Source organism: Saimiri boliviensis, chromosome 13 (genome assembly GCF_048565385.1).
Source record: "Saimiri boliviensis isolate mSaiBol1 chromosome 13, mSaiBol1.pri, whole genome shotgun sequence".
Classification (NCBI taxonomy): Eukaryota; Metazoa; Chordata; class Mammalia; order Primates; family Cebidae; genus Saimiri; species Saimiri boliviensis.
The window spans coordinates 112,182,269-112,194,765 of NC_133461.1; the positions used below are offsets into that span (position 1 = coordinate 112,182,269).

General features: G+C 48.7%; 1 protein-coding gene across 6 annotated transcripts in view; it reads right to left on the reverse strand.

Annotated features, from left to right (window-relative positions):
- ARHGEF10 (Rho guanine nucleotide exchange factor 10) overlaps positions 1 to 12,497 on the reverse strand; it is a 122,481-nt gene that overhangs the window by 69,334 nt on the left and 40,650 nt on the right. For 3 of the 6 annotated variants that reach the window (XM_039461090.2, XM_039461089.2, XM_074384210.1), the window contains exons 7-11: positions 12,048 to 12,104; positions 9,603 to 9,766; positions 6,157 to 6,273; positions 3,573 to 3,687; positions 511 to 617 (exon numbers count right to left, since the gene is read on the reverse strand). In XM_039461090.2, the coding sequence (XP_039317024.2) occupies positions 511 to 617; positions 3,573 to 3,687; positions 6,157 to 6,273; positions 9,603 to 9,766; positions 12,048 to 12,104 (560 nt within the window). Of the gene's footprint in view, positions 1 to 510; positions 618 to 3,572; positions 3,688 to 6,156; positions 6,274 to 9,602; positions 9,767 to 11,935; positions 12,105 to 12,497 lie in introns of those variants that run through there. The other 3 variants (XM_074384211.1, XM_039461091.2, XM_074384212.1) reach the window with 2 other exon arrangements.

Here is a 12,497-nt window from a genome sequence, read left to right on the forward strand (position 1 = left end):
TCGGGTTCCTTGCGTTTTCTCTTCCTTTTACCCAAAGACAATCAAAGAAAACCTACTGACTTTTTTCCCTTTTGCTACCAAGTATCACATTTTTAAGAAATGTATTAAATTCAGATTTCATTCGTTATTGAAAATCTGTCATTTTCAGTCTCAGGTAGCTACATACACATACTGACCTTACACACCCACACGCTGTCTCTGTAAAAGTCCAAACTGGTGTGACTGACTCCCAGGAAGAATCCAAGTTGCCCGCTTCTCACAGTTACACTCAGGGGTGCTGTCCAAAATACTTCAGGACCAGAAGAGCCTGAGCCCAGGCCACAGCTGCTGACCACAGTCCCCCCAGACCCCTGCTGAGCCCAGCATGAAGGAAATAAGTGCTGGGCCAGGAGCCTACAGTGGAGCACCCGAGTAGACGCAGAGTTTAAGACAGCAGATATTTACCAACCAGCATCACACATACAGATATTTTAAAAACTAGCACAGCTCTGCCAGCTCTGCTCATCTCACCTGCTGCTGAGACAAACCCTCAGGCATAGGGGTCAAGATGGCTTCCGGGTGCTTGCAATCAACATCAATGAACACATTCTGCTCCTCCTCAAGAGAAGATCTGTGATCTTAAAAGAAGTCAAAATGCACAAGTTTTACATTGAAATAATATATTCAGAACACTATAGTACAGTAAAATAAGCGGTCAAATATTTTATGTAGAGCTTTTAATTTTCCATGCTTACTTGATACTCAGCTATTATTAAGTTGAATTTTTAACAACTCCAATAAAATATTCTTTCCACAGGATACTACAGTATTTGTCTGCCTATGGAAAGCACAGGCAGGCTCTATCCAGTGAAGAGGCTGCGATTTGGGGCTGTATTCACTGCCTCAAGGGGTATTTGAAGTTTAACTTCAAAAGGGAGAGGTGCCATTTGAATAGCTAGATAGGAAAATGGCAATATTTTGGAATTTTAATATTTTAGATTCTTTCGTAAATTAAGCATTCTAGTTCTTTAATCTGTAACATATCACAATCAGAAACAAGGAAACAGCTAAGAACGGCTAAGAACAAATACTCAGAAGTCTGTGAAAACTGAGGTGCCACTCACTACATTTCTTGCACCTCTCTCACTGGACGCCTTAAGAAGCACGGCTTTTCAAAACTCAAGCAGTTTAAACAAAAACTAAATTCACAATCGGGCTTGGTGGCTTACTCCCCTAATTCCAGCACTTTGAGAGGCCGAGATGGAAGAATTTCTTGAGTCCAGGAGCTCAAGGCCAGCCTGGGCAACACAGCAAAACTCCATCTTTACAAAAAATTTAAAAATTAGCCAGGTGTGGTGGGGAATACCTGTTCACCTAGCTAGTCAGGAGGCTAAGGCAGAAAGATCACTTGAGCCCAGGAGGTCAAGGCTACAGGGAGCTGTGGTTGTGCCACTGCACTCCAGCCTGGGTGACAGAGTGACAACCTATCTCTAAAAAACAAGAAAACACTTACATTCATTGTTTTTTCTTTTTTAGATGGAGTCTTATTCTTGTCGTCCAGGCTGGAGTGGAATGACACGATCTCGGCCCACTGCAACCTCCACCTCCTGGGTCCAAACGATTCTCCTGCCTCAGCCTCCCAAGTAGCTGGGATTACAGATGCCCACCACCATGCCCAGCTAATTTTTGTTTGTTTGTATTTTTGGTAGAATAGGGTTTCACCATGTTGGCCAGGCTGGTCTACAACTCCTGACCTCAGGTGATCCACCTGCCTCGGCCTCCCAAAGTGCTGGGATTACAGGTATGAGCCACCACACCCAGCCTATGTTCATTTGTTAAAATACAGCTAACTACGTTAAAGAATCCACAAAATAGCTAGAAATCAGAAAGCACGAGAACTTTTAGGGGATAGAAACCTGAATTTTTCTAGTTCAAAGACCCGAAACCCTGGCTGCACAGAAAAATCTCTAAGGGGCTTCAGAACCTACTGATGCCCAGACTTCTTAGAAATCAACTGATAGGCCAGGGAAGGAGGGCCTGGCACCAGCACATTTTAAAAGATTTCTAGTTACTATGTACAACGAGGACGAAGAACACAAATTCTGTCCAAGCCTTTCATTTTACGGCACAGGAAACTAAGGCTGGAGGGTTTCGGGATTTGCCTATTAAACTGCTGCTTGTCTCCAACTGATCCCCCAAAACGTGCCTTCCCTGAACCAGAGACAAAGCGTGACCTTTCAGAGCCTGGATCAGGGCTTCTCAGACTGTCCCACACGTCTGATCCTGGGGGACTTCACCAGCCTGCAAATCCCGGCTCGGAGGTCGGGCACGGGGCCCCGAGTGGGCCGTGCTGATCAGCTCCCGAAATCTGGGTCCCAGTCAGGAAGTTGCTGCTGGCGGGCAGACACACTCCTCGAGGCAATGAATGCAGCCCCAAATACCAACCTCCTAGCGGGACAGAGCCTGGCTGCGCTTTCCAGATGCTGTGTAAATATGGCCGCCTCCTCAAAGGCTGTCCTTCACTGTCCCGGGCACCTCATGGCACTGCCATCAGGGCACAATATCATAACACATTTTATTAGAATGCACCTGTCTGTCTCCATAACCGGAACAACCCCTCGGGGATGCTGATAGCTCTCCCCCACCTTGTCTGAGATGCTGAGGGCTTCGGGACTGAAAGAAAAGAGGCTTCCTGAGCTACACCGTGTTGTGCCAATTACACACACACAGTACCCAAGGCCTTCCCGGAGGGAACCTGTGGATGTAAAGTCCCTTCAAGTACAGACATCAGCAAACGCTACCCACGCCCGGACCTTTCTCACACAGGCACGTCAGAAAGCTGGACACACGACCAGGAAACACCAGGTCAGAGTCGCGGCGACCACTGTGGGACAGTGAACTCTCAACCGCCCTCCCAGAACTCTGCCTTAGGACATCAGTGCACGAGGGCTCCAGAAGTTTCCTCAGACAGTGAATGACCCCATCCTCCTGCCTGCTGCCACCATGCACGACACCTCCACACCAACTGCCTTTTTCACACATAACTGCACAGACCACTTGCCCCTTCATGAGATTCTTAGAAAACCCTGAAAATTCAGCTAGCATTCCAAATCTCTCCTCGCCAAGGACAACGTTCCTGAAATCCCCATTCAGAACACTCACGATCCCAGTCCCTGCAGGACTATGCCCGGGAGGGCCGGATGTGCTGTAAAGACAGAGTCCACTGCTAAGAATACACAGTGACAGAGGCCCCTGGACCCCTGAGGGGACTCGGGAGGAGCATGAGGTGAGGCCTGAGGGGGTACAGACCACCTGCTGCCGAGAGGGGGCGGCAAACAGCAGGGGAAGCTTGGCCACGAGTTTCCGCTCGCCGGCGGCTGCCCGCGCAGCCCTGCCTACGCACAGCCAGTGACTCTCGATGACACCTCTCTGCTGGGCACCCTTGGCCTAAAACGCCACCCCCACAGGACAGGGAGGCCAGGGCTGAGCCAGACCCGAACACTGAGCAGGCCGGTGCTCCCCGAGGCTGTGGGAGCCTGCGCAGCCATCCCCGACCCCATGCCCTCCCCACAGGAAGACCCGCAGGCACGGACCCTGCGCGATGAGAGACTTGGTCCTGATGAACGAGCGGCCCCTCTTCACGGCCGCCCGGGTCCTCTCCAGCCCGTCCTTGGTACCGTCCTTCGCGGCCTTCACGAGCTTCTGCATCTGCGATGGAGAGGGAGATGTGAGAACGGGGTGGCGGCAGAACCCACCTGCTGCATTCATCTGCCTCTTTTAAAAGAATACTGTCAAGTAGTCTGGTTCCTGTGAGCGTGTGTGTCATGTGCGGTTCTGGGCTAGTTTTTTTTGTTTGTTTGTTGGAAAAAAGGAACAAACCGACTTTAAAAGCACAGCCCTTCCTGTATGTGCTTAAAAATGTTCCCTGCTCCATTTACAGTATTATATGTGACCCACTCACACAAAGAGCTACGTGTAGGTGACAGGTGAGTCGCTAATGTGCACAAATGTCAAACGGCTCGCCTGAAATTAAATGGCAAAACAACCAACTGCAGACTCACAGCTCCAGTTCAGCCTTTCCACCTTCTCCTCGGGGCTTCCCACCGTACCCCACGTTGGGGCCAGGCCAGCTGCTGACAGGGCCACTTCACACGCATGGTCACACGGACCCAGGCCCAGCCACGGGCTGAAGGCAAGGCCCCGGCAAGTGCCGCAGACACGCATGGACACACCTGAGGGAGGGTCGGATGCGGCACGCTGCGAACATCAGACTTGGAGGCCACATCCCCCTGGCCTCCGATCCCGGCCTCCACTTCCTCAGCCAGAGCTGTGCTGGACATTCTCAGCTGCCTGGATTCAGGGGTGTCTGAGCCGTCTCCTGCCATCTGATCTCTTATCCCTTAAAAACCCAACAACTGAGGTAATGGCCACTGGATGCTGAGTGATTTGTCTTTTAAAGAAGACCTCTTATGAGACAACCAACGTCCCCATCCCAGGGACCTCTCGAGGGACCAGCAATGCAGGTAAGAATGGGACTCCCTGCACTCTGGGTCACACGAGGGAGGAGCAGGGCTGCTGGGCGCCAGCGTGCAGACAGTGTCGCTCTAGCCCTGGTCACGTCTGCCTGCCCTTGACTTCCAAACGCCTGAAGGCTGCCTTCCCATGAACACCGTGCAGCACGCCTGGCCTCACACCCGTGTCGACGGCCCCAGCCCATCTCCATCGATTGCAACGCTGTCCCCCGGGAATGGCGCTAACATCACGGCCCCCCAGGCTCTCCCGCTCCTGCGTCTCCCAACTCCACGAAGGACCATGTCCTGCTGCCATTTCTCAGCCCCTGTGGCCCAGGCCCGCTGCCTCCTGCCCAATGCTGCAGAGAGCCCTGGCGCCCACCTGCGCCCCTCTTACTACACGGCCTGTCCACATCCTGCTCTTTCTCAACCGCAGATCTGGGCTGGGAACCCTTGGTTTCCAGCCAGCCCCATCAGGGTCGCCGAACAGAGGATCAGAGAACTGCAAGCTGACAGACGGGAACGTGGCCATGCTCCTGGAGCCCCATGTCCACGCAGAGCAGGTAAGACCCCGGGGTTCCGGGCCACACCCCCGGCCAGGTCTCCTGGCTGTCAGGGCTGACACGGGCTGCTCCCACAAGGGGAAGTGAGGATGCTGGGCCCGGCCCAGCTGCATTCCTGGCCTTCCTTCTCCGCCTCCCACAGTGTCCTCGGCTGCTTCAGCCCCGGCACTCCCTGTGTCGGTGAGAATCTGCAAATGTAACCCACCCACCCCTCCCATGGCTTTGACGGTGTCCTCTGCTCCTCGGAAACCCCGCCACAGTGCCCGCTACCCCAGAACCCTGACACCTCAGGCAGATCTCATCAGACGCCCTGCCAGGGAGCCAGCTGGACGCCAGATGTGAGGGGCAGCGTGGCTCCCGGGGGCAGCCAGAGCACAGCACGATGGATGAACCGGCGGCTCCGGAAGGAGCGTGGAGCCCGCATCCCTTCCCAGTGAGTGCCATTCAACACACAGGAACAACACAAATACCGGCAGGATAAAAGATTAAACTGCAGGAGAAAGTACTTGACAGTGCCCTTTTAAAACACATCGTGCAGAACAGACCGTCACCACATTCACATCGGCAGTTCTCAAACATTCCGGTCTCAGGGGCCCCGGATGCTCTTAAAAATTATTGAGAGCCCAAATGGCTTTCGTTTACCTGGGCTTTATGTGTCAATATTTATTGCATTTGAAGTTAAAACTCTGAAAAATTTTGGATATTTTTATAAATGTTCACTTAAAAAAGAATCAACCTATTATATGTTATTTTTAATAACATCCATGAAAAATTGCTGTATTTTCCAAAACAAACAGAAAGGGGCATTGTTGTGCATTTCTGGAAACCGCTCTCATGTAGACAGCCTGACGGCGTTCTGCCGGGTGTGAGGCCACACGCTGCGCAGCTTCCAGGATGTCCCTGGGCTCCCTGTAAAAGGAAGAGAGTGAAAAGGCACAGAGCGTCTCAGAGTCCAGGGGAGCCCCAAAGCGTCGGGGGATTCCAGAAGCCCCTGGACCATCCTTTGAGAACCGCTGTTCAGACAGCAAGGACTGACCGAGCCACGTGGTTTTTCTTTACTGCCGCCCGGCGAGTGGGGCCAGTGGCTGGGGGCGAGACTCTACCTTCAGTTCATGCTTCTGCCTGAGCTGCTGAATCTCCACCGCGCCCACCGTGCTTGCCATCAAATCTCTCATCTTTTTCTCATAGTGCTCCTTTAAACGGGTTAGGTCATGAGAAAGCTACAGCATAAAGAGACACAGTCTTTTCACAAAAAGGCTCTTTTTGGTTTTTTGGGACAATTTTACATTGAAAGGATTCTGCCAGCATCTGCCGTGGCACATCAGGCCTCTCCCGGTTGGGGGTTCCTCGGGCCACACGCAAGAGCCCTGATTACTAGCCCAGTGGGTCCTTAAGAGAGAAACCCGCAAATAGTTGGCCAGGCGCTGCGGCTCACACCTGTAATCCCAGCACTTTGGGAGGCCGAGGCGGGAGGATCACTCGAGCCCAGGAGTTCAACATGAGTCTGGGCAACATGGTGAAACCCTGTCTCTACTAAAAATACAAAAATTAGCCAGGCAGGGTAGTGCATGCCTGTGGTCCTAGCTACTCAGGGGGCCAAGGTAGGAGGATCGCTGAGCCTGAGAGGCGGAGACTGCAGTGAGCCGTGATGGCACCACTGCACTCTAGCCTGGGTGACAGAGTAGGACCCTGTCTCCAAAAAAAAAAAATTTAAAAAAAGGAGATGAATACAGAAATGAGTTAAACATGGCATCAATGGCATCAAAAGACAGACACGATCCAGACACCAAACTGGCGTCTTCTCCGTGCCAGAAAGGGGCAAATGCACGCACACAAAATATCTGTGAAATCATTCGCTTACATTGTGGTGGAATCGAAATTATCAAATGTATAAAATACACATAAAATTCTTCTTTTATCCAAACAAAAGATACTTGTATTTAAGCTGTACTGAGGATGACACACTTTGAGGATAGCAGCATGGATTTTCAAGTCTCCAACCTGAGGTCACTTGCTCTCGAACTGATGGACTGGGCCCCCCCGGATCCTTCTCCCTGTGGTCACAGACACTTCAGATGCACACGGCTGAGGTGCCACTGCTGCTCTGGGGGCACTCCTCATGCCACAGATACTTTAGGAAGTTTCTAATAAAATTCAAGACTTTTTGAGATGATTTCTGAACATATAGTTTTATTTTGGTCATTTTAAAATTGTGACCGTTTAAACTAGAAAACTTGGTACCAGCCGGTACAGGCGTAACCCCAGGCGCCCTGTCTGCACCTCACTTGCTACTCCCACCCCCAGTCCAGGCCACTGTCCCGGCAACATGGAGGCACAGGAAAGGCTGGAAATGCAGAGCCCAGCGCTCCTGGATCGTCATCCTGCACCACAAACCCACTGTGTGCTGGCTTTCCCTGGCTCCTTCCCCTAGCAGGGAGGGCTACTGAGCCATTGGCACTGCCTGGGAAGTGAAGCGCTCCTCTGGGACACAGGTCTGCTCCAAGGCAAGGGCAGGGTCTCCTGAGTTACTACTAAGGAATGACTACTAATCCCTCTGAGCTCCTCAGTGGCTGGGCCCTCTGTCCACAGCCCAAAGGCAAAACCCAAGAGTATTTAACCCACACTCCAAGGCACACACCGAGCCTCCACCTGTGACATCAGAGCCCAGCACTCTTCTTAAATCTCAGTTTAAATCAAGTATCTGACTCAGCTACAGCAAGTTAAATATCATCTTAGTTATCAGCTGTTAAAAACTACAATTGCTGGCTGGGTGCGGTGATTAACACCTGTAATCCCAGCACTTTGGGAGGCTGAGGTGGGTGGATCACAAGGTCATAAGTTCGACACAAGCCTGGCCAACATGGTGAAACCCCATCTCTACTAAAAATACAAAAATTAGTTGGGCACGGTGGCACACACCGGTAGTCCCAGGTACTTGGGAGTCTGAAGCAGGAGAATTGCTTGAACCCGGGAGGTGGAGGTTGCAGTGAGCCAAGATCATACCACTGCACCCCAGCCTGGGTGACAGAGCAAGATGCCATCTCAAAAAAAATAAACAAACAAAAACTACAATTGCAGTTTCACTGGTTGTTTAAATTGCAGTTGTAATAATGATGGTGACACAAAATATCCAAGTTCCTGAAAGAACTTGTGAACGATACTGGGGAGGTGAGCTGACCGCCATGAACTGGTGGATTCTCCTTGAGTTTTACAAAGCAGGATATGAGAATTCTAGGCAACCCATAATCACTTGTAAACCGAAAGGATGTGGCAGCTATGTCCAGGAATGGAATCTCTGCTTACTGGGGGTTACTAGGAGACGGGCAAGATAGAACCAGTTATCGCCAACTGTCACTATGGTGGCATCCGGTCACCATTTGTATCAGTAACACGGGACTGGCCAGCCTCAGACGAGGACTGCATGTGGCTTCCATCTCAGCCTCACACAGAAAGTACACAGACATCACTGTCAATGAGCACAAATCTATCCTTTTGCAAAGAGTCAGGAAAAACTCTAACAACAAAAAGCATGTGGCATGGCTGGCACCACCAACACCTGGGATGTGCCTCAGCTGAACCGTTCCCAGGTTCCATGCTTCACAACACCGAATTCCAGAATTCACACCTTACAGCTCTGACGTTCCAGCTTGCACCCTAACCTCAAGACTTTTCCACCAAAAAAAAAGGAATAAAAATTCCCTTTAAGAAAAGATTATCAGGCTGGGCACAGTGGCTCACGCCTGTAATCCCAGCACTTTGAGAGACTGAGGTGGGCAGATCACCTGAGGTCAGGAGTTCGAGACCAGCCTGGCCAAGATGGTGAAACCCCGTCTCTCCTAAAAGTACAAAAATTAGCTGGGTGCTGTGGCGGGTACCTGTAATCCCAGCTACTTGGGAGGTGAAGCAGGAGTATCACTTGAACCCAGGAGGCAGAGACTGCAGTGGACTGAGATCACACCACTGCACTCCAGCCTGGGAGACAGAACAAGACTCCATCTCAAAAAAAAAAAAAAAAAAAAAAAAAAGAAAAAAAGAAAAGAAAAAAGAAAGGATTGTCACAGGGTGGCTTAGGAGCTTTTGTCCCTTAACATCTTCTATTTTTACAACTTCCTTTAGCATGCTAAACATGCTGAGGTTCAAAACCTCACTTAAAGCAAAGTGCAGCTGTGCCCCGTCTCAGGGAATCCCGCCATCTATTCAGTGTTCTGCAGTTACCGACGTGCAAACGCTGCTACGTGCAAAGCACATAATGCATGAAAACACAAGCAAGCCAGAGAGTAACTGCTTTCTTAGAGTATTCAAGGTAGTGAGCTCACTTAAAACCTTTTGAGTGATTTACAGAAGTTTAATTTCCAAATCCTTCTACGACGGTACTCACTATATGAAACTAGACGTCTTCTCCTTTGGCAATGTCTTATGCTTTCCCCAAATTACATATCAGCATCTTAACAAATCACTATTAAGCACTAGGCGGATCACAATCGTATTCACAGCCCCCGGGCATGTTAATGCGACAGCCCTGTCCCTCACACGCACAAGGGGCACATACTTGCTTTTTGTGGTTGCTGCGCAGGAAGGACCTGGGAATCCCATTCTTGCATTCCGAGTCACTCTGCTCTTCGTAACTTTCAAATTCACTCGAACTCCAGCCGTATTCCAAAGAGCTGTTTCCACCTTCATCCCCATTCTCAACATCATCATAAATCATTTCATCTGAGTACATAAATTCCAAAATGAAATGAAAACTTTAGAATTCGATGGGGGCTGTTGTATGCCCATTTGTGATTTTACCAAATCATCTAGAGCTAGGGGTGGAGGCAAATCTGAACCATGCTCAGGACCCTACAGAGCCCCAGGAGTGCTCCATGGAAGGCGCTGTCACGCGGAGCCCCAGGCGTGCTCCAAAGAAGGCACCGTGCAGAGCCTCCACCACCCACGCAGTGCCAAGGAGGCTGGGGAAAAGCGCTTCAAATGTTTCTCACAAATGCGCTGCCCCATCGGTACCCTGAGGACCATCTGGCTATGGGCATCCATCAGCCATACAGAACCTCCCATGAAGAAAATCTTCCTTTATATAAACACACATTCCGGAACTACTTGCTTAAAGGATGTGTACATGACCTTCAAGTCAATCACACTATGTTCTTGTTCCAGTGTTTTATGGTTTACTGATTTTTTTTTTTTTTTTTTTTGAGACAGACTTTTGCTTTTGTTGCCCAGGTTGGAGTACAATGGTGCAATCTTGGCTCACTGCAACCTCTGCCTCCCGGGTTCAAGTGACTCTCCTGCCTCAGCCTCCCAAGCAACTGGGATTAAAGGCACCTGCCACCACACCTAGGTAATTTTTGTATTTTTAGTACAGATGGGATTTTAGCATGTTGGCCAGGCTGGTCTTGAACTCCTGACCTCAAGTGATCCACCCGCCTCAGCCTCCCAAAGTGTTGGAATTACAGGCATGAGCCACCACACCCAGCTGGTTTACTGATTTTATGTCTAGGATCCGTCAATAGCAGAGCGAGTTTTCTTAACATCTCTCACCCCAATCGTGTATTTACACATTTCTAATTAAGCCTTGTCATATTTTGTTATATTTTGCTTATATATTTTAAGGCTATGCTGTTAGGTCCATATGAGTTTAGAACTGTTAGATATCTTCCTTGTGAATTATTCCTTATTTTATGGCTTCACATTTAATATATTGTCATATTTATACTGACAAATACTTGGGTTAGAATTTGCATTTTATTTCTTTTTCCATCCACTTACTCACACATTTTCTCTTTTATGTATGCCTCATAAGGATGTACGTCTAGCTTTGCTATTTTATCCAATCCGAGGGTTTCTTTCACTGGCCATTGGATCCAATTTACCATGCGTACCAAATGTCTGTGCTTATTTTGCAGTCTTTTTTCACATGATTTGCAAAGCTTTCTTATTTTATATTTTCTTGACTTTACCAGATTGGGATTTGCTCTACTGGATTCAAAGTTAAATAATCTAATCCTATCCTCTTAGCAGTTACCCATAAAATGCCAACTTGACCAATCATAGCAAAAAAAAAAAATCAGTCACTATATCCTCTCCCTGAAAAATTGCCCTCCCCTCCAGTCGGCTCTGGTGGGGGTTTGGCTCCATCTGAAACTCAGTGTGATCAGTGCTATCCCGAACGGTGCGGTCGCGACTTTCCACAGGTCCGTCACTTCCCGGCTCCCACTCCTCCCTGCCTCCCACTATGTCCTTCTTGGTTCAGGTGTCCTTCCCTGCAGCACACCATTAACTATGTCCTTAGACTATACGGGCAGTGAGTCTCCCCGGCTCTGCCTTATGCTGCCTGTCTCCCTTTTTAAAGGACTACACTTTGCTGTATGTGGCCGTCCAGGCTAAAAGGGCCATTTTCTTCTTCACTTTGAGAACCCACCCCCTAGCCTGTGGGTGAGTCGAATCACGGTTCCTTTGCAGGGAACCATGTTTTCTCTCTAGTTGCTCTGAGGAGATGCACTGTGGGCCTGGTGCTCTGCAGTCCCCCATGTATGGGCCTAAGTATGGATCAATATATAATTCATCTTGCTTTGAATCTGTTTCTAAAATCCGAGAATTTATGTTTTTCTTTCATTGTAGAGAATTCTCAGTTCTTTCTTTGAATATTACCTCTTCCCAATTCTCTGTATTTTCTTATTGATGGCATTTGTTCGAATACAGTGCTGCTTCTCAGCCTCCACGTTTCCTACCTCTTTGCTGACATTTTCCGTATATTTGACTCCTCTGCTTGCTTGGGATAAGTAAGATAACTGCCCTATTTCGAGTGTTATAAACATATATACATAGGTGCACAAACACCAATATTCCACCACACATCAATAAGCCATTCTAGAAGCAACATACAAAACACGAATACAGAAAACGACGGGGCCATCCACTAAACAGTCACTTTTGCATCCGGAGGGAAAGGCTGCTGAGCTGACTCTCCTCAAATCAATTCCAGACAAAATCAAACCTGGTTCAGAGTCTGAGTTTTCCCTTGGAACGTCATCATAAATTGCTTCTTCTGGATCTGGAATGAACGAGGAGAAACACTTTAAACAGTGACCATTGTAAACCTAGTGCCATTTAAACTTTATAGGGCCACAGTCGCCGATGATGTCATGATTATTCAAAAAGTTGGTTTATAAGAGTAGTTTTTTTAAATTTATTTTTTACTTTTTTGTTCTTTTTCCTAACCAGTAGACAACAAGGGCTGTAAGTTAGTTAAAAGCACCTTACTAAAGCACAAGCATTATTTTTAGGGCAGAATAATTTGCTAGGAGTGAAGAACGTCACTTTAAATGGACCAGCTGTAAAATGTCACTAGTAAGGAGTTTTACGGTTTCCAGGCCAATCTTGTTGTATGATTTTGTGTTCAATTACACATTTCCAATTGGCTCACTTACAAATATTTTAAGCTTAT